This window comes from Phalangium opilio, unplaced genomic scaffold, assembly GCF_054372755.1.
Source record: "Phalangium opilio isolate 3A_F unplaced genomic scaffold, DU_Popi_V2 ptg000017l_1, whole genome shotgun sequence".
NCBI lineage: Eukaryota > Metazoa > Arthropoda > Arachnida > Opiliones > Phalangiidae > Phalangium > Phalangium opilio.
The window spans coordinates 976259-997809 of record NW_028324151.1 but is presented as its reverse complement, the minus strand read 5'-3'; the positions used below and the strand labels follow the sequence as shown (position 1 = coordinate 997809).

The window sequence follows — 21551 nt, the reverse complement described above, 5'->3', positions numbered from 1 at the left end:
GTTGACATTTAGAAAGGGGAGAATTTTTGATTTGTTATTGAAGTTAGAAGGTAATCATTGCAACCCGGAAGTATTTCGTTCGCTTCACGCTATGCAAGTGAACAACGTATAATCAAAACACTTGGCAACTTTTATTTTTATTTTTATTCTACTCGTCTGAATGAGTCAGGATTATAATTTCTAAATTTATTAATTAAACAGTATTTATATCATTGTGCTTAAACAAGGACGACTTATGTTTGCCACATAAATTAACATTAAAACAATATTAAGATCCGTATTTATTGATATTAACAAAAGTATATAGATATGAAAACATATTTATATACTTTTGATATTAAATATGTCATTTTGGTATCATTAGACAACTTTATTTTTCACAACCTCCTTGAGTCCTCGGAGTTAGGACTCCTCTACAGATTTCCATTTCCCAGGAATCCCTATTCCTCCTAATAGAATCTGTAAAAATTACTTGTGTTCAGCACTGTCCAGATTTCAGAATTGTTAAATTGCTGTCTGCTAAAATTTGTGCTAGCGGCGAGGCGAACTAAGGCTTAAAGCCCGATATCCGTGGAGTGTTTCGTAACCGTTGTTCTTAACGATTAACTTATTTGAATTAAAACTACAAATTTCATTAGTGAATGATAAGTAACTAAAGTTGTAATCATGGATTCGGATTTATACGATGAATTTGGTAATTATATTGGCCCTGATCTTGATTCCGATTCTGGTAATGAACAAGATGATTTTGACGCTGATGATGACAATGAGGGAATATCTGGCAACTTGGATGTAAGATTAATAGTAGTCAAATTTAATTTTAATTAAATTAAATTAAATACGATGTTTTTCATTTAATTTCAGGATGAATCGATGGTCAGGGGAGACGAGCTTATGGAAGCAGATGGAGATGGGGATGATGGGCCTAACTCTTCAATGCAAATTGTGCTGCACGAAGACAAGAAATATTATCCAACTGCCGAAGAGATTTACGGTCCCGACGTAGAAACGATTGTACAAGAAGAAGATGCCCAACCCTTAACTGGTAAATAATTTTTCTTTTCCCAAAATTCTTAGTGTCTTCTACAAACGGGTTAACGGCAATTGTAAATGATTTCAGAACCCATTATTGCTCCCGTTAAACAGAGAAAGTTTCTGTGTGTTGAGCAAGATACACCAACTACGACTTATAATTTAGAGTAAGTAATCTTGCGAAACATTTTCAGATTGAATCTAAGTTCTTAATTGAACCATCTTTCAGATTTTTAGCAGATCTGATGGACAATTCGGAACTAATACGTAATGTAGCACTGGTGGGGCACTTGCATCATGGAAAGACGTCTTTTGTTGACTGTCTTATTGAACAGACCCATCCAGATCTTAGATTGAAAGAGGAGAAAAATGTAAAAACCTTGAAATTGCTTTTAAAATAATACATAATTAAATTCAGACTAGGAGGATTGATACTCTTTACACCAGGAGACCAGGCTACTTGGCTGACAATTTTTATAATTTACCTTTTATTATTTCTTTCAGTTGAGATACACTGATGTTCTGTATACCGAACAAGAGGTAAGAGTACTGAGATGGCCCCATTATCATCAAAGTATTGACATTCTTAATACATTTATTTTTATAAATCAGAGAGGTGTCAGTATTAAAGCGACTCCGGTGACTTTGGTCATGCAAGACTTGAAAGGAAAATCATACTTGATGAACGTCTTTGATACCCCTGGTAAGACAACTTAGAACTCATAGCCATTCTTAATGAAAGGCTTCGTGAAGTTCATACAAAGACTTAATGAAGTTCATGCAAAGACTTATTGAAGTTCATGCGAAGACTTAGAAAGGAGGCTTAGTGAAGTTCATATAAACACTTATTGAAGTTCATACAAAGACTTAGTGAAGTTCATACAAAGACTTAGTGAAGTTCATACAAAGACTTAGTGAAGTTCATACAAAGACTTAGTGAAGTTCATACAAAGACTTAGTGAAGTTCATACAAAGACTTAGTGAAATTCATACAAAGACTTAGTGAAGTTCATACAAAGACTTATTGAAGTTCATACAAAGACTTATTGAAGTTCATACAAGGTCTTATTGAACTTCATACAAGGACTTATTGAACTTCATACAAAGAGTTATTGAACTTCATACAAAGACTTAGTGAAGTTCATACAAAGACTTATTGAAGTTCATACAAGGTCTTATTGAAGTTCATACAAGGTCTTATTGAAGTTCATACAAGGTCTTATTGAAGTTCATACAAAGACTTATTGAAGTTCATACAAGGTCTTATTGAAGTTCATACAAGGTCTTATTGAAGTTCATACAAAGACTTAGTGAAGTTCATACAAGGTCTTATTGAAGTTCATACAAAGACTTAGTGAAGTTCATACAAGGTCTTATTGAAGTTCATACAAAGACTTAGTGAAGTTCATACAAAGACTTATTGAAGTTCATACAAAGATTTATTGAAGTTCATACAAAGACTTAGTGAAGTTCATACAAAGACTTAGTGAAGTTCATACAAAGACCATATCTGACTAAAGTATTCATTGTCAATCCTTTTATTGTTCTTCTTAAGGACACGTAAACTTCTCAGATGAAGTAACTGCAGCCATTAGATTGTGCGATGGAATTGTTCTATTTGTTGACGCGGCTGAAGGCGTCATGTTAAACACGGAAAGACTTCTGAAACACGCTGTTCAAGAAAAATGCGCCATCACAATCTGTATCAATAAAATCGACCGTTTGATGTTGGAATTAAAACTGCCGCCTCAAGACGCCTATTACAAATTGAGGCACATTATCGAAGAACTCAACGCCCTACTCGCGTAAGTACAAACAAACAAACAACAACGAGACGTTTCAGAGTTCTTGGTTTTAACTGTTGCGAGACATTTGCAGGACATACTCGGATGAAAATGACCAACGCACGATATCACCCCTTTTGGGCAATGTTTGTTTCGCCAGCGCTCAATACAGCGTATGCTTTACATTGAAATCTTTCGCGCAATTGTACTCGCAAAGTTACGGAGGCGAAATTAACACGAATGAATTTGCGAGAAGGTTATGGGGTGATCTTTATTTCAACAGCAAAACGTACTATTCTTTTTCATTTGTTAAGTCATATAACTGACGTCGGTAATTGCGCTTTCATTTAATTGTTTTTGCGTATTGCAGTCGCAAGTTTACTAAGAAACCGCCTCATAGTTCGGCCCAACGTAGTTTTGTCGAATTTATACTCGAACCCTTGTATAAACTCTTTGCGCAAGTTGTTGGGGATGTTGACGAAAGACTTCCCAGTCTTTTAGACGAACTTTCCATTAAATTGAGTAAAACTGAATCCAAAATGAATATCAGACCATTGTTGAGATTGATCTGCTCCAGATTTCAAGGAGATTTTAATGGTAAGAAGGTTTAACACTTTATAGTATCTGTCCCTTCATCAGTTTCGTGTTGTTCAACACTTTATAGTATCTGTCCCTTCATGAGTTTGGAATTGCGCAACGCTTTATAGTATCTGTCCCTTCATCAGTTTCGTGTTGTTCAACACTTTGTAGTATCTGTCCCTTCATGAGTATCGTGTTGTTCAACACTTTGTAGTATCTGTTCCTTCATGAGTTTCGTGTTGTTCAACACTTTGTAGTATCTGTCCCTTCATGAGTATCACGTTGATCAATACTTTGTAGTATCTGTCCCTTCATGAGTATCACGTTGATCAATACTTTGTAGTATCTGTCCCTTCATGAGTTTGGAATTGTTCAACACTTTATAGTATCTGCCCCTTCATGAGTTTCATGTTGTTCAATACTTGGTAGTATCTGTCCCTTCATGAGTATCACGTTGATCAACACTTTGTAGTATCTGTCCCTTCATCAGTTTCGTGTTGTTCAACACTTTGTAGTATCTGTCAATTCATGAGTTTCAATAGGTCAACAGTAACACTTTGTAGTATACAGATACTACAAAGTATCATGAGTTTGGAATTGCGCAACGCTTTATAGTATCTGTCCCTTCATCAGTTTCGTGTTGCTCAACGCTTTATAGTATCTGTCCCTTCATGAGGTTTTATTTTGCGCGATGCAATTGCAATTTGCAGGTTTTGTTGAGATGTGCGTAGACGAAATCCCTAGTCCGTTACAGAATGGTAAAAGCAAAGTCGAGCATTGTTATACCGGACCCAATGAGTCACCGTTGGCTCAGACCATGGTGAAATGCGACCCCGAAGGCCCCCTAGTTGTGCATACGACTAAACAATATTCGACTCAAGACGCGTCGAGTTTCCATATCTTCGGACGCGTCATGAGTGGAACTCTGCAAGCCAATCAAGACGTCAGGATTTTGGGTGAAAATTACACGTCACTGGACGAAGAAGATTCCAGAGTCTTGGCCGTTGGAAGACTTTGGATTCACGAAGCGAGATACAACATCGAAGTCAACAGAGTTCCCGCCGGTAATTGGGTCCTGATTGAAGGAATTGACCAACCCGTGGTTAAAACCTCGACCATCGTGGACGTCAGTCTCGGTTCCGCCAATGGCGATTATAATAACGGCGACGCGGACGATGAAGACGAACTGTTCATCTTTCGTCCATTGAAATTCAACACTCAGTCGGTGATCAAAATTGCCGTGGAACCAGTCAATCCTTCGGAACTTCCAAAAATGCTGGATGGACTGAGAAAAGTCAATAAATCTTATCCTCTAGTTACGACGCGTGTTGAAGAATCGGGAGAACACGTCGTTCTTGGAACTGGAGAACTTTACCTCGATTGCGTCATGCACGATCTTCGAAAGATGTATTCCGAAATTGGTAAGTTCAAGAAACAACGGAATTAGCCTTATTCCTGATCAGCGCCATCTACCCATAGCGGTGACTTTGAGAACTACTGTAAGCGGCAAGCCAATCAGATGTCGCTAAAATCTGGTGACGTCATTTTTGGTAAGACCCGAGAGTGCCAGTTAGTGACGTCACCAGATTTTAGCGACATCTGATTGGCTTGCCGCTTACAGTAGTTCTCAAAGTCGCCGCTATGGGTAGGTGGCGCTGATCAGGAATAAGGCTAATTCCGCTTTAATTTCCTTTTTCAGACATTAAGGTTGCCGATCCGGTTGTTTGTTTTTGCGAGACGGTTGTCGAAACATCGTCTCTAAAGTGTTTCGCGGAAACCCCGAATAAAAAGTAAGTCCCGACTGATTCACTAACGTCCATTGTTTGAACTGTTCCATTGGTTACCAAGGAACAAACTGACGATGATAGCGGAACCGTTAGAGAAGGGTTTGGCCGAGGACATTGAAACGGAAGTCGTTCAAATTGGTTGGAATCGTAAACAACTGGGAGAATTTTTCCAAACGAAATACGATTGGGATTTATTGGCGGCTCGATCCATTTGGGCCTTTGGTCCCGATTCGACGGGTCCTAATATATTAGTCGACGATACCCTGCCATCCGAAGTTGATAAAAGCCTATTGGGTATGGTTAAAGACAGCATCGTTCAAGGATTTCAATGGGCCACGAGGGAAGGACCATTATGCGAAGAACGTAAGTTTTATTACGGGGAAACCTTTTAAGATAACCAACCCGTAACCCTCCGCCGTTTTTTTTAATTCTAAACTGCAGCCATTAGAAACGTCAAGTTTAAAATATTGGACGCGGTGATCGCGGGTGAACCGGTTCATAGGGGCGGGGGTCAAGTAATTCCAACCGCCAGAAGAGTCGCCTACTCGGCCTTTTTAATGGCGACACCGCGTTTGATGGAACCCTATTACTTCGTCGAGGTTCAGGCCCCCGCCGATTGCGTATCCGCCGTCTATACCGTTCTCGCCAGACGAAGGTAAGTACTTAAGACACGGATAGTGAGGCCGAGCTAACGCGGTTAATTTGTAGAGGTCACGTGACCCAAGACGCGCCAGTTCCCGGGTCCCCCTTATACACCATTAAAGCTTTCATTCCGGCCATTGATTCATTCGGATTCGAAACCGATTTGAGAACGCACACGCAAGGACAAGCCTTTTGTTTATCCGTTTTCCACCATTGGCAAATTGTTCCCGGCGATCCATTGGATAAAAGTATCATGATTAAACCATTGGAACCTCAACCGGCACCCCATTTGGCCAGAGAATTTATGATTAAAACTAGGAGAAGGAAGGTAAGTACTTGACGACGTTTACCAACAACGTAAGTACTTGAATTAAAAAGGATATAAATTACACCTTAGGGTTTGAGCGAAGATGTCAGTATCAACAAGTTTTTCGATGATCCTATGTTGTTGGAATTGGCCAGACAGGACGTCATGCTTAATTACCCCTTGTAATTAATTAATTAACGCGATTAATCATCAAACGAAAATGAAAATGATTTTGTAAAATAGTTTATTCCGTATCGTATGACCATCCCGTAATTTTCATTGATTTTATAATACAACAATACATTCTTCATTGCTACCACGAAATAAACTTATTTTACCCCATCGAATAATTTTGCGGCGGCGTAATTAATTTAATTAATTAATTAATTTAATTTAATTTACAAAATAAAACTATAATTAGTATAAATTAATAATTAAACTTTTCTTGGATTAGTTTTAACTCTTCTTAGATTCAAGCGACGGTGGCGGCGAAAAAATATATTTGCGTTTCAGTCACCATTTACCCTGGAAAGTTTTTACCAATTATTTGTAGGAATATTTTTGGGGATTGTCTTTGATTGGCGCTTAAGTAATTATAACTAACCATTAAATTCTGGAACAAAAGTCAACAAGGAAGGAAGATTTACTACTAGATGTTACTAGGAACTAGGCTGTGGTATAAATAAAACAAAGGTTTTTGCGGAAGCGTAATTAAAATTATAAGTGGAAGCAAATTAAAAAGCTCGGAGCTAATGGCTTAAGGTTACGTTTGATTTGGTTTGTTTGTTTGTTTGTTTGTTTACTTACAGAATGTGTAACGATCGTGGAATGTTGCCTGGCCTCTTCGCGTTTAAGTATCTGAGACGTCAGGTCTTTTGGAAATCTAAGAACAGCCGCAATTACCTTCGCCAATGTCTACAATTAAGGTAAGTCATTTACTTTAATTCCTAGGAGGGGGGCGTATTATAGGCGTTATACACGATACTTACAACTGGTTCCTTCCCCATCATATACTCCAATAGAATATTGCGCAAATACTTGATTCAGTTCGGTATAAATTGTTAGTAATTGTTTGTTCAAGTAGGGGACATCAGTCGTCAACTTACCAAGTACTCAGTTGGTTCCAAACCAGTTGATAAGTCACCCCCGAAATTATTTCTATTATCTGTCGTTCCATTGGCACAAACGGATTGAATGTTACTCGACATAGTTTCGCTGCGATAGATCAATATGGATGGTTAGCTAATTACATCAATTAAAGTGGACACTTGGACAGTTGATTACTTACCTCTTAGCCGATTGCTTAACGACATTCTCGGCGGAGGCGGCGGCTTCTTCCTCGTATTCCCAATTGTTGTCCCAATCAGATTTGGGCGCGACGTTGTTCTCTCTTTGTAATGACTGAATGAGATCGTCTTTTTCTTGTATTTGCGCCACAAAATGTTCCCGCATCTCTTCTATGGCGTTCGTTTGTTCTTCCAGACGTTTTTCCACCAAGGTGACGTTCTGATCCTTTTCGTAGACCAGTTTTTGCTCCAGTTCAATATAGCGCTCTGTGAACAATAACAAATTGTCACTTTGAACCGAACTTGTACAAACAAGCAATAGCGTCAACGAACCTTTAATATCGGACAATTCCTTTTCGTATTCCTCTTCCTTGGTTTTCATTTGAGCCGAAAAGTACTTGACCAGTTTTTTAAGTCTGGTTTCGTAATCTTCGTCGTTGTTTAATGTGACGTTTTCCAGTAGACTCGTTTCGAAGGGCGATTCGACGACGACTGCGGAATCTAATTGTTGTTTTATTCGAGAGTTTTCTTTGGTTAGCGCTTCGATTTTCTCTCTGCTCGTTTCTAATTCTTGCGCTATTCCTGACGTATTCGCTTCGGATACAACGAGACATTCGTCCAATTGGACGCTTCGAACCCGTATATCTTCTTCTAATGACGCCTAAATGATGGATGGATGGATGGAATAATTGTAAACAGTACTAAACTACGTTTAAGTTAATCGCGCTTACAATTAGTTGGTCTTTTTCCCGTATTTCATTTGCAAACTCCAGTTCCTTCTGGTTCAAAATTTCATCATGTTTGGCGGACATTTCCTTCAATTTTTCCATCAAATCCGTTACTCGACTCTCCGCTTCCAAGCACTTTGATTCCATCTGGTCCAATTGCCAAAGACGTTTCTCAAGTTCTTCGTGTTGTTCCTTCGCCGCTTCATTTTCACGATTACTTTCATCCAATTGCCTTCTTAAGTCATCCAATTTAGAGGAGATCTCTTCGGCGTGATTGTTGCGCTCTTCGAGAATAGTCTGGAAGTTTTCCTCCGTCGCTTTCAAAGCTTCATCGCGCTGTTTAAGTTCATCTCGAAGTTCAGCGTATTTATTTTCGAGTTCAACGTTGATTTCTTTCAATTTCTCGTACTCGGTTCCTTGTCCTTCTTCGAAATCTATTAATTTCGTCTTCAAAGCACCTATTTCCGTTTCATTCTGGGCCAATTTCGCTTCCAACGCGGCGTTAACTTCGTTTCTTTCCTTAAGTACTCCTTCGGTTTTCAAAACGCATTCCTCCAAGTTACGTTTCTCTTCAATTAAATTCGTACACGTTTCGGATAACTTGGAAATTTCGTGATCCCTTTGACTGACTAAATTGTCTCCGTGGTTTTTAATTTCGTCGTATGTCCTTTTTAAATTATCTATCTCTAAATTCTTTTTCTCTATAATTTCCAATTGTTGGCTTAATTTGGTTTCGGTTTCCGCGTTTTGTTTGTCCAAGTTCGTCACCCGCACTTCCAATTCGTGACACCTTTCTTCGGAAACTGATCCCAAATTTTCCAGTTCGTCAATTTGGGTTTGAAGCTCGGTGATTTTGTTAGCGGCGCGCGTTTTTTCGTTTTCGTGCGATTCGCAACGTTGAGCGAATGTTCTTTCCAATTCGTGTTTTTCGCGTTGCAAGTCGTTCAATTCGCTCCGTATCGTGTCCAACTTTTGAATGATGCATTTACTTTCGTTACAACTTTCTCTCAATTGAAGGCACTCGTCTTCCAGTTCCAATAACTTTTCTTCGTTTAGTTCCGATTCTATACGATACTTTTCCGTTAATTTCACCGATTCTTCCAATTTCGTTTCGAGTGTTTCGACCAATTTGGATTTTTCATCGCGTATACTTTGCAGCTTACTTTTTTCCGTTTCAAAATCGCCTATTAGCGCCTTCAAGTTGTCTATCTCGGAAACGGCTTCGTTTAATTGCGTTGTTAAATCGTTCGCTTGAATTTCCATTTGTTTCATTTTTTCCCCGCTCTCGACTTTCAACTGTTCTAATTTTCGTTCCGCGGTTTGTAAGGCGTCATTACCCGAACTTCCTTCTTCAATAACTCGCGTTAATTCCGCTTTTAATCCGCTAATCTGACTTTCCATTTCGCTAGATTTCTCCGCATTCTCGACTTCCAATTGCTTCAATTTATCTTTCGTCATTTCTAACTCTCGCGTCAACATTTCGTTACCGGAAGTACCTTCTTCGATAGCTTTAACTAACTTATCCCGTTCGCTAATCGCGCTTTGTAGTTCGGAAGATAATTTATTAGCTGCCAACTTTTCATTTTCAAGGGAATTCTTCAAATCGGAAATTTCGCTTTCAAATTCCGCCTTTCGCTTTTCTAGTACTTCTAATTCCATCATTAACTTTTGAAATTCAACAGCGTTATTGTCGATACTTTTCCGATTCGTCTCATTCAGTTCCGTTAACTCGGAAAGCAGTTTTTCATTTTCCGTTTTCAAACAACGCAACTCGTTACCGAATTTCGTTTCAATTTCCGCGAGATTATTGTCTTTAGCTTCTAAATTACTTTTCAAATTCAAAATCTCCTTTTCAAAGGCGCTACATCTCTCGCTAAGAATGGCTACGTGGTTTTCCTTATCGATAAGCGCGCTACGTTGGGATTCTAATTCCTTTTTCATTTCAATTTCCTTGCATTCGTTACACGATACGGTTTCGTCGTATTTAAATCTTAATTTTTCGTAATCCTGAGTTGATTTCTCAATGCGAGTTCGCGACTCGTTTAGTTCCTCTCTAAGATTGTTAATTTCCGTTTGACTAGCTATTAGCTGCGTTTGAATTTCTTCCAGATTTCCGGAAGTACTTTTCAACGTATCAACGTCGCGTTGCAATTGCTCGATATTTTTTGATTTATTTTCTAATTCCGATTGCGCTTCGTTTAACCTCGATTCTACCGCGTCTTTCTCTACGTTAATTTCGTCTAATAATTCTTTTTGTTTCGAATTTTCCGAGGTGATTCTATCAAGTGCACTTTTGAGGTTCGAACCGCATTCTTCCAAGCTATTTTTGTCTAATTTCAAACTACCATCGAAGTTATTAAATAAACCCAAAGAATTATCGATAAAATTATTTAAGGTAACGCTGCTACATTCTAATTCATTAATTCGCGCTGTTAAACTTTCAGCGTCGCTATTAAGCTTCGATATCTCATCCTCGAGTTGTTTTTTCTCCGACTTAACCCTTTCAAGCTCGTTACTGGCGTCTAAAGCGTGATTATCCCTTTCCCTTTCTAATTCCGAATACTTGCGTGTAATTTCATCGTGAGATGATACTAAGGTCTCATTTTCTTCCTTCAGTTTGTTAAAGTCTATTATACTTTGATCGTACGATCGTTTCGCATCTTCCAATTGCGTTTTTAGCGACCTGATTTCATCCTGCAAGTTTGTCCGCTCGGACAGACCCTGATTTTTCAAACTTAATTCGTCAGTCAGGGTCGCGATCTTTTCGTTTAGTTCCGAGACAGTTACGTTCGTCTCTTCCTTCAACCGTTCGACAAACGAATTGTTTTCACGGAGTTTGCTAGAATTCTCTTTCTCCTAAATTAAACCGAAGCATTATTCAAATACGTGGAATACTTAACAATAACTTACGATTTCAACAAGTGCCAGGTATTTTTTCTCGGCTTCCTCAACTTTAATTTTCCATTCATCTTCCGTTTCTTTCAAGGATTTTTCGTGTTGTTCCTTTAACAATTTGATAGCGGCCGATTTGCTTTCCGATAACTTTTGTATCAATTCATTTTTCTCTTCCTCGAGAGTTTTCCCCATTTTTTCAAGTTCAGCCGTCAAGTTTTGAACTTTTGTACTTTCATCGTGCCCTGCGTAATTAACGTATTAATTATTATACTTACGATTATAGTCGTGGTTTTAAAAACCGGTATACATTGTTGCTGAATCTTATTAATGTCTTCCTTAGCTTTATTGAGATCTTTTTGCGTATCAGCGAGACGTTGTTCTCGCGTTTCTAGTTCTTGATGGAAAGATCTCTTTGTTTCGGCCATGGCCATTCCCATTTCTTCCTGTTCTTTCCTTAATTTTATAAGTCGTTCCGACATTTCGGACAGTTCCGTTCGAAGGTTTGATTGAATAGCGCTTTCATCTTCCTAAATTGACGTAAATCAAAGTCGTCCTCAACAGTCAACAGACGTCAACTGCTTCTAATCTTTGTGTACCATACCTGAATCTTCAGTAACTCCCGTTCTTTTTTCTCCAATTGATCTGCGAGTCGATCTCGTTCGAGAGTTAATTGCTCGGAACGCTCTTTATTACTTTGGAGCGCGTTTTTGCATCTGCTCAGAAGTTCCTCTAGTCTTTTGACTTTATTCTCCAAGACTGTCGTAGATTCTGAATCTTTGGAAGTAGCGCTATTATCGTCTTGACTCCTGACTGATTTTTTATCGCAGTCTTGATCCTCCGATATCGAAAAACTATCGATACTTTTGGTACTTTTAACGTCTTCGTCAATTAAATCGGGGTTTTGTCCTCCTTTAAGTAAATCAATCTAAAGAAACGTAATCGTATTAGTATTTAGTAATTATCTTTAAAGATAATCACTAAATACTTTGGTTTTTAAAACTCCAATCATATCTTCTTTCTCGTCTAACATAAGTCTTAGATTTTCTTCTAAATGAGCTTTCGCCTGTTTCTCTAAATGACACTGTTCTTTAAGCTCGCTCATTCGACGTAGCATTTGGTCTTGATTCGAAGCTAGAGTTTTCTAAGGTCGTTTTACGTTTTTAATTAGTTTCACTAAAATTCTGCCCCATTAAATGAATTAATTAATTAATTAATCTTTACCAAGATTTTTTCTTTTTCGTTATTAGCGGTTTTACAAGCTTCCGCGACTTTGGAATATTTCGATTTGTATCTTTGAACTCTGGCGTGCAATTTGGTCAAAGCGAGGAATAACTGTTCCTTCGTGATGGAATCATCGAGGGTTGGAGGGGTTTGAATGCGATCTTCAACTTCACTCTCCAAATCGGATGGAGGAATGTAAGTTGAACGAGACGCGCTTTGAAAGTTATCCAAAACGGGCGAAAAAAGACTAGAGTCTAAATCATCGCTGGCCTGATGTTATATAAGTAAATCTTAATTTAACTATCCGCGGGTTCCCCTTTAATTTTTTTAATCATTACTTTGGAGCTGGAAGCTGCGGTATTTAAATCCCGTTGAGGAGAACCCATTTCACTCGAAGTTCCATCATCTTCGGTGATGGAGAATTGTTGTTCATTAGAAAGACCATCACCCGGAAACTCTTGATCTTTCGTTTCCCCCACAGCCTGTCCCCCAATAATTTATTTAATTACAAATTAGTTGCGATTTAATTAAAATTAACGGGGACAGTCTTGGAGTAATTTTTTAAGGAGTTTCAATTTTCAACATAAGATTATATTAAATACAACTTTTTAAACATTGATTTTGGAATTTCAATTATACTTTTCACAAATTTTAACTTTTATGTACAACTCTTAAGTCGTTCATCACTTTGCTATTAATTTGAAGAACCTTTTTATAATGATGTCTCCCGGGTTAATTTCTCCAAGGAATAGCGTTTTAAGTCAGAATGTTGGAAAAACCACAAAATTCGTATTGATAATGTAATATTTACATTTTTTAATCGACAGATTTTTCAATTATACTTTATTAAACGTGTTTAACTTTAATTCATTTACTTAGCAAGAAATGGGGAATTACAATTTAAGATAGGGTGAGAGAATATAGCCACGTTCAGAGTTCCACCTCATGGATATAAATTCGGTTAAATCACAACTTACCTTCCTTCCTATTTATAATGAACAAGTACGACCACGTAACAGAATTAATAAAAGTTAATCTAATTTCTTAAAAAACACTCAATCTTGGGAGCCAACGTAGTAAATTCAATGTAATGTATGCCTAGCCAACCCCGAAAAATTGTAAGTTTATTGAACGACCCTCATTTATATATTTCTTTCCAACATTTTCACTATAGAAGGTTTTTTAATTCTTAATATTAATTAGGATATTAGGAACTAGGCCTAAATGCATGCAGAATATTAAAGTTAATTATAATTCGGCAAAAACATGTCAGACCGAGTCCCACCTGCAACGTTGGATTTCCAAACGTAAACGTTCCAGGCATCCGTAGGGGGCTTTGCCTTACCTCATCCGCCAATTTTTCCCTAAGTTTCTTAAACATCTTGAAAAATTATAATTAAAAACACTTAAATCATAACTATAATTTGGAAATTAGCCCAACAGAATATCCCTAAAATGATTTAACACCGCCAACAAAAATCTGTCATACGAACAGAATCTCCAATCTCGCTTTCATAAGCAGACGACATAGGATCGGGTGATGAGTCGTGATGAGTCTTGATGACGATTATACCAGGGCTTGTAATAAGCGTCATAAAGAGGCTAACAGCACCACTGCGCCGCTAGCATTTGGCGGGAAGGGTTCAAAAATATCCCGCCTTTTTCGGCCATTTTAGATTTTATTTCGAATCATAAAGCGTACATCTTTGAAATTTACATTTAAAATAACTTAAAATTATTTTGATTGAGTGTTTACGTTTTCAAACAGTTCTACGAGAGAGTTAAAATATGAAACTTTTTCTTCACCAATTCTTTCGCTGACGTTTCTTGGTTAGGAGTAATTTAAACAATTCCATAGTGATACAGAAACTGGACAATAATAATCCGATCAAGAATAAATAAGTTACGCTAACAAAATCACCCATCGCAATCGCTTTAATCTCGGAAGCGGGTATTCGCCATTGCAAGGTGGACAACAGATTACGGTCTTCGAAATAAACGGGTTTGATCCATTTGGTCTCGAAAATGTTCATTATTCTGGTAAGTGTTGTTTATCTTTTAGATACTAATCGCGAGAGAAGGCTTAAAACTTACACTTGATCGAAGATACGGGCGACTTTATGACATCGACAAGAGTTGAAAGAGTAGGGATAGGCCATGTAGTCTTCCGAGATAGCGTTAGATACGTAGATTGAATTGTCCCGATGGTCGTCCTTTAAAAGGAAGCCAGTCAAAAGAAGCAGGATGTGGTAGTTGATAAACAAATATTCCCCCTCATTAAGAGTTGTATACAAATCCGGTGCAAATAGGTCTTCACGGGATAAGTACGTTTCCTCCGAGATTAGATCCTTAACGTACCGGAAGTCTTCGTTATCAATGGCCTGTTACCGTAAGATGAGATTAAATATAGCTGATTATGTAATTGGAAAGCGGCTTGCCTTCAGATTGACTAGTCTTTCTTCTATTCCACCCTTTAACATTTTGGGCACGACCGCCTTTAGATTTCTCAGGTCTTTCAAATTGTCCACTAAATTATAAGTAACGAACGAAAACGTAGATCTCATGACGCTCGTCACGTTGATGTTTAGGATTAGCACGCCCAAAAGCCAAACCCCAGTCGCAACGCGTATGCTTTGACCATTTGGAATGAAAGTGTACGCTGTAAATATACAGTATATTAGTAATAAAGAAACGAGTACAAATCTACTTTGAAAAGTCAATAGCTTACGTTCGAAGAAAAATATCTTAACTTTTATCCAGAGACTTTCTAGAGAGTTAAGAATAAGGCGACGCGCGGTTTGAGCTTTGTTCCGATTAGTCCGTGGTTTGTCTAGAAACTGGTGAATTGTCCAGAATGTCGACACCAAAATCAGGCATAAACATAAGAAGAGTGACGTCTGTAATGTTAGTTTATGTCTCATCAACGTGACAAACATTTATTTACATTACTCTTACGTAAAAATCAACGCGTAGAAAATCCATAGTGGTTGCTGATTGCGATTTTGGCGGGGAGCTCAAAATAAGTAACGGATTGAATCTCATAGGGAATGAAAATGCCTTGAAATTATTTCCGATTCTGTCCTTCATTAAATTCATCATTACGGAAAATATCAATACGTCAATTCCCTTAAAACGCATTTCAATTTTATTTTTTAATTGCATTATTTAAATTCATTACGCATTTACTCGTGGTATTTCATCGTTTTCTTTTAGAGATATAATTTCTTCGGCCGGAAACAAGACGTACGTGGCACTGCGATTAATTTAAATTTTAATTACAGCTTAATTGTAATTTTAAGTGGGTTTTACGGTACTTTCCATTCAACCTTCTCAAACAGTATACAAAATATCTCGTTACTTTATTTTGTACTTCTCAATGATGAACTTTTGGTACTCCATATAAGCTTTGTTTTCGGTTTCAATGTACGTCGCTTCCTGCGTGTCGCGTAAAAAATCAAAGTTAATTACTAGGCATTAAATTTAATTTATGGAGATTAATACCTGAACGAGTCCCATCACCAAGTTTTGATCGTCGCAAGCCATTTTTTCTAAAGTCCCTGTTTCTGAAAGTCAAAATAAATATTAGAGTTAGCGTTGGGCGCGAACCGTTGACAAGATTTGTGACGTGAAACAAACGAAAATAGGTCTACATAGATGCACTTAAGATTTTTACACGCTTTTCCTATTTAAATCACTTATTCCGTAAAAGATTATACGCGCTTTCGATATCCGTTGAAATTCCGCAAACATTATTGTTCCAGATTTTAGCGTGACCTTTATAAAATATTGTTTACGGGAAACACAAATGTTTGGCGACGCGAGATTTCAATTAAGGAATAGTCACGCATTCTGAAGCGCAACCATCTACTTTTATCTACATTACTGATCCCTCCGCCATTCGCTCCTTCATTGCATTTTACAATTGGAATTGATCCCTGTCTGTTTGCTTGTATAGTCACCAACTTCGATCTTATTGAATTTATTTATATTTCTTCACCTTGAATCATTTCAAAGTACCCGTTTCTTATTCCAAAGAGAAAAAGCCAATAAAAACTGTTTTTGTTTATTGATAATCTTTTTAAGTCTGTGATAATATTTCACTGACGCCAGGAGAATTTTCTTAATGATATCAGACGGTAATTGGATACGTTTATGAACGAATGAATACCTCTGTTTCTAATAATGCCAAGTTGCGCATTTTAATCAATTCTAAAATTTTAGCCATTTCTATCTTTTATCTTTATTTTACGTCGATGCAACATTTTCATCCTTAACCCTTTAATGTCTCTAGGTCTTTCTAGAATATTTGACAAGTGAAAAATTTCTCTTAGAGTGAATGGAAATTTAATATGTCAAATCCCTTTCAAGAGCGAGTTTATGATCAGGTACAATATATTTACTAATAATCCGTAGCAAAGTTGGTTTCCATTAACGTATTTTTAAGTGCCATACTTATTGTTGCTACGTTACTCGCGAAGGTTTTTTTTTAATGCTGAAGTTTGGTTTCAAGCTCGTGATTTATTTACACCTTCGTATAGTTCAATGTACTAAATCATATTCAGTATATTTTCGGCTAAATCATTGTATGGCGTTCAAATCTCGGTTACTACATTTTCAGTTTACCCGTGACGACGTTCAATCCTCCAGTGACCATAACGAAATGAACCGGGCGTCGTGTCCGTCAAGGCATTTGGGCATTATCTACTCCGCCTTGGCTGGTTTCTGCTGGTTTTTGTCCAGCCTGATAGTGAAATATTTGCGTCATTACAGTACGGCGGAAGTAATTGCCTATAGAGTAGCCCTGGAAATCGTTTTTTATTTGCCTTTCTTAATCGAGCGACGCGTCAAGTTCTCTTTCGTCAAAAATATTCAATTGTATTTATTAAGAGGCGCCTTGCAAACTGTCATCGTTTTCTTGAAACTCTTATCAATTCAAAAACTTCCGCTGGCCGAATCAAACGCCCTTACGTTCAGTTTCCCCATTGCCATCGCTATTTTATCGCGAGTGTTCTTGAAGATTCGTTTCTCTAACCTGAAATTGGTCGCGCTCTCTTTTAATATTGCGGGGGTGATACTGGTGTGCCGTTTTTGGGACGAAATTGACCATGATAGACTAGTCGGTATCAGCGCCTCCTTCGGACATTTTATAATTCACGCGTCATCGTCGGTTGCCTTAAAGAAATTGACCTTTGACGTTTCACCTAAATTGGTCGTTTTTCACGTGTCTTGGATGCGATTCGTCTATATGGCCTCGGTAGTGGAAATTTCTAATAATTTTAGCGTACCAATTGTTCCCGAGTGTCCGGTCAAATCGGCGTCGTCGTGGTATTATTCGGAACCGGTATTGTTTGTCATTATGGCGCTTTGCGTCATGGGTTTCGATTTATTTTTCGCGGAAGCCGTTAACTTGGAAAACCCCGATACCGTCGGTGCCGTTTCAACGACGGTTCAATTACCGTTGTACTTAATCAGTCAATGGCTGTTTTTCAACGATACACCAGGTACTTGCGTCATCGTTGGAACCATCTTGGTTCTGTTAACCTCTCAGATAATCAACATCGATGCCGTCGTCAACAAATTGCCTCCGGAATCTCTATTAAAAAGACTGGCAAATCGCGTAAACAATTATAATATCATCATGCGTACCGAGCGATTTTAATTGTCTTCATTTTAATTAGCTTTATCAACGTTCGAGGACTTGAGAATTCCGCGAGCAACGATTTTATTAAAATCCAGCCTTCGTCGTCGCCCGCGAGTTTTTCGGGTTTCGTATTTATTTTAGCAAAGGGAAATCAATAATATTTCGTTTAAGGTTTTTAACTAAAGACACGGAATAAAATAAAAATTTATTTCTTTAATTATTTTTAACGCTATTTAAAATTAAACCATTATATTTAATTCTTAATGCAATTATCGATTTTTCGGAGTTATTCAATGTGGAGTGTAGATGGAAGCTACGTTCCTTATCACAAGATTACATTCTAAAATAAATCCCCTCTATACAGGTTTGATCTGAAACTATTTAAATAAATTTATAGGAAAAAAATGTATGTTTGATTTTCAAATATAATCTTTGCCCCATCGTAATCAAAACAAAATAAATGTAACGGATGTTGTATAAATGTTAGATTTACAACGTCATTTGGTTGAAGATGAATTTCGCTAGAACAATTAATAAAACGTGGCTTCTATTATTACCGGCGTTGTTAATATCGCTAATTATCACTAGCTTAATTATTTCAAGTAAGCAATTTTAATTAATAATTTTAAGGCGTGATCTTCCCCTCCCCCTTCGATATTTATTCTTTTAGATGATCAAATGGAAGAAAATGAGATTCTAAAAGATCTAACGATAAATTGCTCTTTGGCCGCTGGTTTGGGGAATAAACTTTACTTGTTCTCAGTCCTATTGGGTTTGTGTCAAATGAATCAACGTCGTCCAGTTTTACCACCAATTATCTACGATTCAATTAGCCAAGCTTTCGAAATTTCGTGGGTCAAGAGGCGAGATTATCCACCGACGGGCGAATGGCGTATACACGGGATCAACCGTGTCTTCAACGAGACAGTCGACGCTAATATATCGGCCCATGTCAATATAATCGCCCCAATAGCTTTCCCGGGATCTTACAAGTACTTCTATCACATCAAATCGGATATAAGGCGCCTATTAACGTTAGTACGATCACTCGTTTAAAATGAAGCGAACCAAACCGAAGACTTCCGTTCATTTCCAAACAGATTTAGAAAGGAGTTGCGGGAACACGCTCGGACAATACTGACCAAAGCTCGTGGAACTAACCGCGTAACTGCTACGTTTATCGGCGTACACGTCAGACGTACCCGTTACCTGACTAAACTAAAGTACTTCAATCGAATCGAAGCCCCGAAGTCGTTCTTCGATCTAGCGTTTCAGTATTATCGGTTACGTTATGACAACTGCGTTTTCGTCGTGTGCAGCGACGATATATCGTGGTGCCAGGCTAATCTGAAAAGCGATGACGTGTACTTTCAAGACGAATTGGCTACCGGACCCATGGACTTGGCCGTCTTATCAGCTTGTAACCATTCCATCATTGATTACGGTACTTTCGGTTTCTGGGCGGCCTTCCTGGCCGGTGGTCAAACGGTGTATTTGGCCAATTCAACAGCGCCTGGATCGTGGTTTGACAGGGCCAGTCCTGTGGATAAGGTTTTCTTTTTGCCAGAATGGATTGGGATCAGTGTCGTAAACGAGGACTTTTGGAAAGAATTTTCCATCGTACCGTCGCCTCTAAATCGACCCTGGATTGTTGAACAATATGCCTACATTAACTGATAATATGATATTCCATAAGTTCTTCAGCGCCTCTAGAATAGGGCGCGTTACGCAATTGCATTGACGAGGCTTAGCGTATTTAATCTAAATCAAATAAAACATTTTTTATCATCGTTATTACGTTGCAAACTTGTCATCGCCATCGATTTTTGGGAACTCCTGGCCCTCATTCAATTTCAAATTGCAGTTCGGAAACCTTCGAAACTCGACAGGGTGGTTCGGACCAACGTATAAATTGGATTAGGTTAGAAGTATCCTGGCAACTTTGAAACTGATTTTACCATCGTTTCATCCGTACCACCTCGCGTACTTTTAAAACTTGGCGAACGTGTTTTCTTAACAAGAGCTAGAGCCCGCTGCTGCTTCGTTCAATTTTTAGGTTTAGAGCAATCTTGTTTATGTTTTGCTCGGCTGGCATTTTTCAACTCCCGATGGAATCAACTTTATCCGAAGAAATGAGGTAACGAAGAACGAATGGGGAAGCGATTCTTTAGTATATTTAGTCTTCCCGGTCCCTTTTATATCTACGCTCGTATTACCTAATTTATTTTGAACACGCGAGTTGAAAGTTGTTGAGAAAATATCTCAACACGCAACCACCGTGGGATTAAACGTAATTTTTGTCAAGCTCAACGTTTTACTACGGTTATAAGCCCCGGGATAAGGTTTCTAAAGGAGATTTGGATAACCTCGCTTATAGGTTTAACCGTAGTAAAGATTAAACTTGATAAATTCCTTTAAATTTTTAGAACACGTTGAGGTTTCCCATAAGGAACCCTCTCATATTTTCAAGTCGAGATCCAATTTAAAACTCTTTCCCGCCTATTCAAAAGCGAACTTTTCTAAATAAGAAAGTTATAAATTGGAAATTTCCCCATTTCTTCTTTTTAAAAAGATAAATATACAAGATAGTGTACGTGATGATTTGTACTTTCACTTTCGCCAACGCTGTTTCAATCGCAACCTAATTGATTTGTTAAACAATGTTAAAGTTCCTTATCTGTTTTCAACAAATAGATACAATTCGCATCTGGGAATTGAGGAGCTCTATCTAAAGCGCAACAGCCTTTATGGGTAAAAAAGAAATCTCTGGTTATAACTACGCATTCTTAAACAACGAAAGAAAGGTACGTTTCTTAATATTTTTCTGTTATTCTTTTTTTCGCTCGATGGTCTTTTTAAACGAAATTTAAATCTTCTTCGGAAAAAACGCGATGAAGCGCCAAAACTGAATTTCTTCGAGCGTTAATATCTCAATTTCGCTGACGTTTTTCTTTGGCGTACAATAATTCGGAAACAAAGCCGGCCGGAAGATTCTTCTTTTGTTGAATTCGACGTTAGCTTACCTGGCATTTCCATTAAGTTTTTATAAAGATATTTCCATAAGCGAGGGAAAACTATTTAACGTGTCTTTTATTTGAAATTATCAAGGAGGAAAAACACCGTTTCTTTTTCCCTTTAACTGTGAAAGTATCGTTTTTATACTACATTAAATTGGTTAAATTATTTACCTCTGGAGAATTGTAGGTATGCATTGCGAGAGTTATTTTAGTAAGTTAGGTTGTTTTAAGCGTTCTACCCTTGACACGGCCGCGTTGTCTGGACTCTGGATTGTTTCAAGTTTCCTGGTACCTAAAATCTCGGTACGCTTTGACCAAAATATTATAGGCCTGGTATGTCTTGGTGTAATTAACCGAGAAGTATGTACGTCAATTATATCTTTCAGGTGGAGGATTAGAATTTGGATTGCCGTTGTCCCACGCAGTGTTTGCCAGATTTCTTCCTTTACCTATAACGAGCTTTTGTTTAACTTTGAATCATCTTGAAACTCCCGCTTTAGTTCGTCCAACACTCACTCTTTCTCCGTTCTATTGAAGCTTAACATTGGTTTATCTCTGGAAGTATACTAAATTAGGTTAGGTGGCCCCCGGATTTTGGAGGGAAAATGTATAGGAAGGGGGTCCTCGCTCTC

General features: G+C 37.9%; 5 protein-coding genes across 7 annotated transcripts; 3 read left to right on the top strand and 2 right to left on the bottom strand.

The window, feature by feature from the left end:
• The first annotated feature begins 529 nt into the window (after window positions 1-529).
• LOC149702173 (116 kDa U5 small nuclear ribonucleoprotein component) lies at window positions 530-6481 on the top strand. The gene is made up of 15 exons (XM_089865969.1): window positions 530-792; window positions 865-1045; window positions 1121-1199; window positions 1262-1403; window positions 1537-1572; window positions 1645-1735; window positions 2588-2837; window positions 2911-3105; window positions 3187-3413; window positions 4106-4816; window positions 5095-5185; window positions 5244-5545; window positions 5624-5837; window positions 5891-6152; window positions 6222-6481. Exons 1-15 carry the CDS (start codon window positions 667-669, stop codon window positions 6315-6317), a joined length of 3003 nt encoding a protein of 1000 aa, XP_089722095.1. The 5' UTR covers window positions 530-666; the 3' UTR covers window positions 6318-6481.
• Window positions 6359-13783, bottom strand: LOC149702172 (uncharacterized). 3 transcript variants are annotated; one of them, XM_089865966.1, is made up of 15 exons: window positions 13547-13783; window positions 12600-12743; window positions 12262-12531; window positions 12026-12181; window positions 11642-11965; window positions 11348-11567; window positions 11056-11282; window positions 8149-11001; window positions 7751-8078; window positions 7420-7684; window positions 7238-7346; window positions 7121-7168; window positions 6939-7046; window positions 6736-6802; window positions 6359-6656 (listed from the first exon to the last, which is right to left on the bottom strand). In XM_089865966.1, exons 1-14 carry the CDS (start codon window positions 13640-13642, stop codon window positions 6791-6793), a joined length of 5160 nt encoding a protein of 1719 aa, XP_089722092.1. In that variant the 5' UTR covers window positions 13643-13783; the 3' UTR covers window positions 6359-6656; window positions 6736-6790. The 3 variants fall into 3 exon arrangements, with proteins under 3 accessions (XP_089722092.1, XP_089722094.1, XP_089722093.1); XM_089865968.1 differs by having other exon boundaries at window positions 13607-13783; XM_089865967.1 differs by lacking the exon at window positions 6736-6802.
• LOC149702170 (solute carrier family 35 member G1-like) lies at window positions 12859-18418 on the top strand. Its single transcript, XM_089865973.1, has 3 exons — window positions 12859-13379; window positions 14120-14301; window positions 16880-18418. The coding sequence occupies exons 2-3, from the start codon at window positions 14287-14289 to the stop codon at window positions 17918-17920; spliced, it is 1056 nt and encodes a 351-aa protein (XP_089722099.1). The 5' UTR covers window positions 12859-13379; window positions 14120-14286; the 3' UTR covers window positions 17921-18418.
• Window positions 14352-15244, bottom strand: LOC149702171 (uncharacterized). The gene is made up of 3 exons (XM_089865823.1): window positions 14990-15244; window positions 14700-14920; window positions 14352-14642 (listed from the first exon to the last, which is right to left on the bottom strand). Exons 1-3 carry the CDS (start codon window positions 15195-15197, stop codon window positions 14352-14354), a joined length of 720 nt encoding a protein of 239 aa, XP_089721949.1. The 5' UTR covers window positions 15198-15244.
• On the top strand, window positions 18414-19579 carry LOC149702169 (galactoside 2-alpha-L-fucosyltransferase SEC1-like). The gene is made up of 3 exons (XM_089867077.1): window positions 18414-18504; window positions 18573-18936; window positions 19003-19579. The coding sequence occupies exons 1-3, from the start codon at window positions 18414-18416 to the stop codon at window positions 19577-19579; spliced, it is 1032 nt and encodes a 343-aa protein (XP_089723203.1).
• The last annotated feature ends 1972 nt before the right edge of the window (window positions 19580-21551 follow it).

Excerpts from the sequence above, each read along its gene's own strand:
- LOC149702169 (XM_089867077.1), top strand. The coding sequence starts at position 18,414 with ATGAATTTCGCTAGAACAATTAATAAAACGTGGCTTCTATTATTACCG. Across the intron at positions 18,505-18,572 it reads CACTAGCTTAATTATTTCAA|ATGATCAAATGGAAGAAAAT; the intron begins GTAAGCAATTTT and ends TTATTCTTTTAG. Across the intron at positions 18,937-19,002 it reads GATATAAGGCGCCTATTAAC|ATTTAGAAAGGAGTTGCGGG; the intron begins GTTAGTACGATC and ends ATTTCCAAACAG.
- LOC149702173 (XM_089865969.1), top strand. The coding sequence starts at position 667 with ATGGATTCGGATTTATACGATGAATTTGGTAATTATATTGGCCCTGAT. Across the intron at positions 2,838-2,910 it reads GAACTCAACGCCCTACTCGC|GACATACTCGGATGAAAATG; the intron begins GTAAGTACAAAC and ends AGACATTTGCAG. Across the intron at positions 5,838-5,890 it reads ACCGTTCTCGCCAGACGAAG|AGGTCACGTGACCCAAGACG; the intron begins GTAAGTACTTAA and ends GTTAATTTGTAG.
- LOC149702171 (XM_089865823.1), bottom strand. The coding sequence starts at position 15,197 with ATGTTTGTCACGTTGATGAGACATAAACTAACATTACAGACGTCACTC. Across the intron at positions 14,921-14,989 it reads TAAGATATTTTTCTTCGAAC|CGTACACTTTCATTCCAAAT; the intron begins GTAAGCTATTGA and ends GTATATTTACAG. Across the intron at positions 14,643-14,699 it reads AAAGACTAGTCAATCTGAAG|GCCATTGATAACGAAGACTT; the intron begins GCAAGCCGCTTT and ends TTACGGTAACAG.
- LOC149702172 (XM_089865966.1), bottom strand. The coding sequence starts at position 13,642 with ATGTTTAAGAAACTTAGGGAAAAATTGGCGGATGAGGTAAGGCAAAGC. Across the intron at positions 11,568-11,641 it reads GGGAGTTACTGAAGATTCAG|GAAGATGAAAGCGCTATTCA; the intron begins GTATGGTACACA and ends ACGTCAATTTAG. Across the intron at positions 11,283-11,347 it reads TAATAAGATTCAGCAACAAT|GGCACGATGAAAGTACAAAA; the intron begins GTATACCGGTTT and ends TTAATTACGCAG.